This window comes from Babylonia areolata, chromosome 31, assembly GCF_041734735.1.
Source record: "Babylonia areolata isolate BAREFJ2019XMU chromosome 31, ASM4173473v1, whole genome shotgun sequence".
NCBI lineage: Eukaryota > Metazoa > Mollusca > Gastropoda > Neogastropoda > Buccinidae > Babylonia > Babylonia areolata.
This window is the reverse complement of record NC_134906.1, coordinates 19,891,452-19,897,022: the sequence shown is the minus strand read 5'-3', so window position 1 is coordinate 19,897,022 and position 5,571 is coordinate 19,891,452. Positions and strand designations below refer to the sequence as shown.

At 47.3% G+C, this 5,571-nt stretch overlaps 1 protein-coding gene across 3 annotated transcripts in view; it reads left to right on the top strand.

The window, feature by feature from the left end:
* Positions 1–4,538: 4,538 nt before the first annotated feature.
* The window catches only part of LOC143276119 (uncharacterized), a 355,742-nt gene continuing 354,709 nt past the window's right edge, over positions 4,539–5,571 (top strand). For all 3 annotated transcript variants that reach the window (XM_076580521.1, XM_076580519.1, XM_076580518.1), the window contains exon 1: positions 4,539–4,870. In XM_076580521.1, the coding sequence (XP_076436636.1) occupies positions 4,771–4,870 (100 nt within the window). In that variant the 5' untranslated portion in view covers positions 4,539–4,770. The remainder of the gene's footprint in view (positions 4,871–5,571) is intronic.

Below are 5,571 nucleotides of genomic sequence, written 5' to 3'. Positions count from 1 at the left end.
AACCAAACCAACACAGTGACACAGACAGACAGTGGTACAGACAACCAAACCAACACAGTGACACAGACAGTGGTACAGACAACCAAACCAACACAGTGACACAGACAGACAGTGGTACAGACAACCAAACCAACACAGTGACACAGACAGTGGTACAGACAACCAAACCAACACAGTGACACAGACAGTGGTACAGACAACCAAACCAACACAGTGACACAGACAGACAGTGGTACAGACAACCAAACCAACACAGTGACACAGACAGACAGTGGTACAGACAACCAAACCAACACAGTGACACAGACAGTGGTACAGACAACCAAACCAACACAGTGACACAGACAGTGGTACAGACAACCAAACCAACACAGTGACACAGACAGACAGTGGTACAGACAACCAAACCAACACAGTGACACAGACAGTGGTACAGACAACCAAACCAACACAGTGACACAGACAGTGGTACAGACAACCAAACCAACACAGTGACACAGACAGACAGTGGTACAGACAACCAAACCAACACAGTGACACAGACAGTGGTACAGACAACCAAACCAACACAGTGACACAGACAGACAGTGGTACAGACAACCAAACCAACACTGTGACACAGACAGACAGTGGTACAGACAACCAAACCAACACAGTGACACAGACAGACAGTGGTACAGACAACCAAACCAAAACAGTGACACAGACAGTGGTACAGACAACCAAACCAACACAGTGACACAGACAAACAGACAGTGGTACAGACAACCAAACCAACACAGTGACACAGACAGACAGTGGTACAGACAACCAAACCAACACTGTGACACAGACAGTGGTACAGACAACCAAACCAACACAGTGACACAGACAGTGGTACAGACAACCAAACCAACAGTGACACAGACAGACAGTGGTACAGACAACCAAACCCACACAGTGACACAGACAAACAGACAGTGGTACAGACAACCAAACCAACACAGTGACACAGACAGACAGTGGTACAGACAACCAAACCAACACTGTGACACAGACAGTGGTACAGACAACCAAACCAACACAGTGACACAGACAGACAGTGGTACAGGACAACCAAACCAACACAGTGACACAGACAGACAGTGGTACAGACAACCAAACCAACACAGTGACACAGACAGTGGTACAGACAACCAAACTGACACAGTGACACAGACAGACAGTGGTACAGACAACCAAACCAACACAGTGACACAGACAGTGGTACAGACAACCAAACCAACACAGTGACACAGACAGACAGTGGTACAGACAACCAAACCAACACAGTGACACAGACAGACAGTGGTACAGACAACCAAACTGACACAGTGACACACACAGACAGTGGTACAGACAACCAAACCAACACAGTGACACAGACAGACAGTGATACAGACAACCAAACCAACACAGTGACACAGACAAACAGACAGTGGTACAGACAACCAAACCAACACAGTGACACAGACAGACAGTGGTACAGACAACCAAACCAACACAGACAGTGACACAGACAGTGGTACAGACATCCAAACCAACACAGTGACACAGACAGACAGTGGTACAGACAACCAAACCAACACAGACAGTGACACAACCAAACTGACACAGAAACAAACAGACAGTGGTACAGACAACCAGACAGTGGTATAGACACAGCAGACATTGGTACAAACAGACAGACAGTGGTACAGACAATCAAACCAACACAGTGACACAGACAGACAGTGGTACAGACAACCAAACCAACACAGACAGTGACACAGAAACAGACAGTGGTACAGACAAACAGACAGTGGTACAGACACAGCAGACATTGGTACAAACAGACAGACAGTGGTACAGACAATCAAACCAACACAGACAGTGACACAGACAAATAGACAGACAGTGGTACAGACAACCAAACCAACACTGTGACACAGACAGACAGTGGTACAGACAACCAAACCAACACAGACAGTGACACAGACAAACAGACAGTGGTACAGACAAACAGACAGTGGTACAGACACAGCAGACAGTGGTACAGACAAACAGACAGTGGTACAGACAAACAGACAGTGGTACAGACACAGCAGACAGTGGTACAAACAGACAGACAGTGGTACAGACAATCAAACCAACACAGACAGTGACACAGACAAATAGACAGTGGTACAGACAACCAGCCAAACAAACACAGACAGACAGACAAAGAGTTCCCAAACATACGCAACATTGCACGACCATCATAATTATCTGACTTCCGACAGGGCCTATTGACTTCTTCGTTATCCTCATTCAAGCGGTGTCGATGGCGAGGGTTTGACTGGCAGAACTGTGACGGCAGAGGAATGTACCCTCCCCTTCTCCCCCTCCTCCAACCCCCTCCCATCCCCGTGTGTGTGTGTGTGTGTGTGTGTGTGTGTGTGTGTGTGTGTGTGTGTGTGTGTGTGTGTGTGTTTCCGCACGAAGATTTTCTTTCTTTCTTTCTTTCTTTCTTTCTTTCTTTCTTTCTTCGGATTCATAATTATATGTGTGCACTATTTATAACTGCTGGGTGTAGATTAGCAAGGATATATCTATATCATCAGAAGAGCAGGCCATGCCTAAAATCTTTATCGTTGAATACTTAAAACTTTTTGAGTTCTGAGTTATCTCTCTCACACAAACACACACATTCGCGCGCGCGCACACACGCACACCCACACACACACACTTACTAACTCAGTCGCGCATACCGTCATGCACACACACATACATAGGCTGACTCATATACACTGATATATATATATATATATATATTATCACACACATTCTCACGCGCGCACTTTCTCCATTTCCCTCCTCTGACATACACACAGACACAGAAAAACAGACAGACAGACAGACAGACACACACACACACACACACACACACACACACACACACACACACACACACACACACACACACAAACACACACACACACACTCACGCACACTAACACACACACACACACACACACACACACAAACACACACACAAACACACACACACACACTCACGCACACTAACACACACACACACACACACACACACACACACACACACACACACACACACACACACACACACTCACGCACACTAACACACACACACACACACACACACACACACACACACACACACACTCACACACTAACACACCAACACACTAACACTCACTCACACAGACACGCACACTAACACACACACACACCCTCGCGCGCGTGCGCACGCACACACACACACACACACACCCTCGCGCGCGTGCGCACGCACACACACACACACACACTCACGCGAACACACACACACGCACACACACACACACACACACACACACACACACACACACACACACACACACACACACACACACACACACACACACACACACACACACACACGGAATCACGTACGCACATTGCCATTATGTTTATCTCCTAAAGTTTCGCAATACAATGTTGTTTTTATTGTGGTGGCAACAATTCTCGCACTGCAGCAAATTCAGATCGATGCCTCTGCCCCCCACATCCACACCCTCTCTCCCCCGCCTTCTTTTCTCATGGAAATAAAAACTGAAGTGTGTGTGTGTGTGTGTGTGTGTGTGTGTGTGTGTGTGTGTGTGTGTGTGTGTGTGTGTGTGTGTGTGAGTGGAGAGTTAGTGTGTGTGTCGGTGTGTTTGTGTCGGTGTGTGTGTCGGTGTGTGTGTCGGTGTGTGTGTGTTTGTGTTTGTTTGTGTGTGTGTGTGTGTGTGTGTGTGTGTGTGCGTTTGTGTAAAAGAGCGGAGAGTTAGTGTGTGTGTGTGTGAGTTCAAGTTAGTGTATGTGAGAGAGAGAGAGAGAGAGATAGCGGAGAGTTAGTGTGTGTATGGGTTAGTCAGTGTGTGTGTGTGTGTGTGTGTGTGTGTGTGTGTGTGTGTGCGTGCGTGCGTGCAGTGTCACGTACGTAATACGTGCGTGTGTGTGTTTGTTCGAGTGCGCGTTAATTTGTTTAGTACTCGGGTTGCAAAGACTGCCGTGAACATCAAAGAAATCGACTGACCCAAAATGGAACCCATTAGGCATACGATAATCAACTCCACTGAACAAAGAACCTATTTCTACGCTGAAATTATAATAGTATTGTTGTTGTTTGTAGTCTAGAAATGCAATATTCGGACAGCACTGAGCTTGGGTTAGAAGGATACTTCGACAAAGTGAAAAAAAAACAAAAACAAAAACAAAAAACAAGCAACGATTTGTTCAACACGGCGCACACTAAAAACAAAAACAAAAAAGAAAAGAAAAAAAAAGGAAAAAAAAAAACCCTGCATGCCGGCTTCTCATTTGCATTTTCCATGCAAAGTCGTGCTTCGCGCGGCCTCTGACGAGCCGGCGCATTGCACACCCACCAAATCCCTCCGCCATTGACTGGGGATAAACACGCACACACAGACTCCTACAGACACGACGCACACTTCACTCTCGCTGCACTCACTCACAGTGGAGACAGGCGGACAGTTGGACGTGTGTCGGTGTGTGTTGTTGATGTGTTGCCGTGAGTGTGTGTGTGTGTGTGACACATTTTAATGAACCACGAGTCTCTCTCTCTCTCCTCCCTTCCCTTGTCGGAAGAAAACAGAAACCATGGATATTTACGAGACTAAATGTGCCGCTGCCATGTTTCTGTTGACTCTCCGTGTTTAGAAAACGAGAACAACCCTCGCTTTAATTTTTTTTTTTTTTTTTCTCTAAATCATGGAATACCCGGTGGTTGTTGACGAAGGAGGAGGAGGAGGTGATGCAGACGAAGAGGAAAATTTGCCACTGAGGGTCGAAGGATGGCTTCAAGTGTGGGGTAAGTCTCAGTCCTGTCGTCTGCTCAGTTCCTTTGCGTTCAGTGTGTCGTTGTGTCATTGTCATTCTGCCGGTCAGTATTCGCACCCCCTTCCCCTCATGACCATTACCAGTGGGGAGGAGGATGGGGGGGTAGGGGTGTGAGGGTGGAGGGCTGGGGGGGGGGAGGTAATCTCTGAGTGATCTGTCACTCAAGGGATGAAGGGGGATGGGGAGGGGGGGGGGGTTAAAAAGAATTTTCTCGTGCGACATGTCGGTTGATAGACTGAGGATTCGTTCAGTGTAGGGTGGAAGGGGTGAGCGTGTGTGTGGTTGGGTGAGGGTGGGTGGATTTTGCATGGTGTGCATTGCGTGTTGCTGAATGAGAAAAGGATTCCGGGTGGAGGGGGGGGGGAGGTGTCGGGGGACAAGCTGGGGTGGGTGGAGGGAGGGAAGAAAGAAGGGGAGGAGGGGTTTTAAAAACGTTATCGTGTCGGGTTCTAAAAGAGGGTTAAAAGGGTGGTGTAGTAGGATGGGGGAGGGGCATTGTTTTAGTGATAACGATTTTTAAACATAGGTTCACATGGTCCGATGTTCCTTCACAATATGAAGAACTTGCTCCACCCCCAACTTCCTCCATTTTTCAGAGTTGGGTCAGTCCAGGTGGACGCGTAATACTGTGGATCAGTCTGATATCATTATCTTATATTAACAGACTATAGA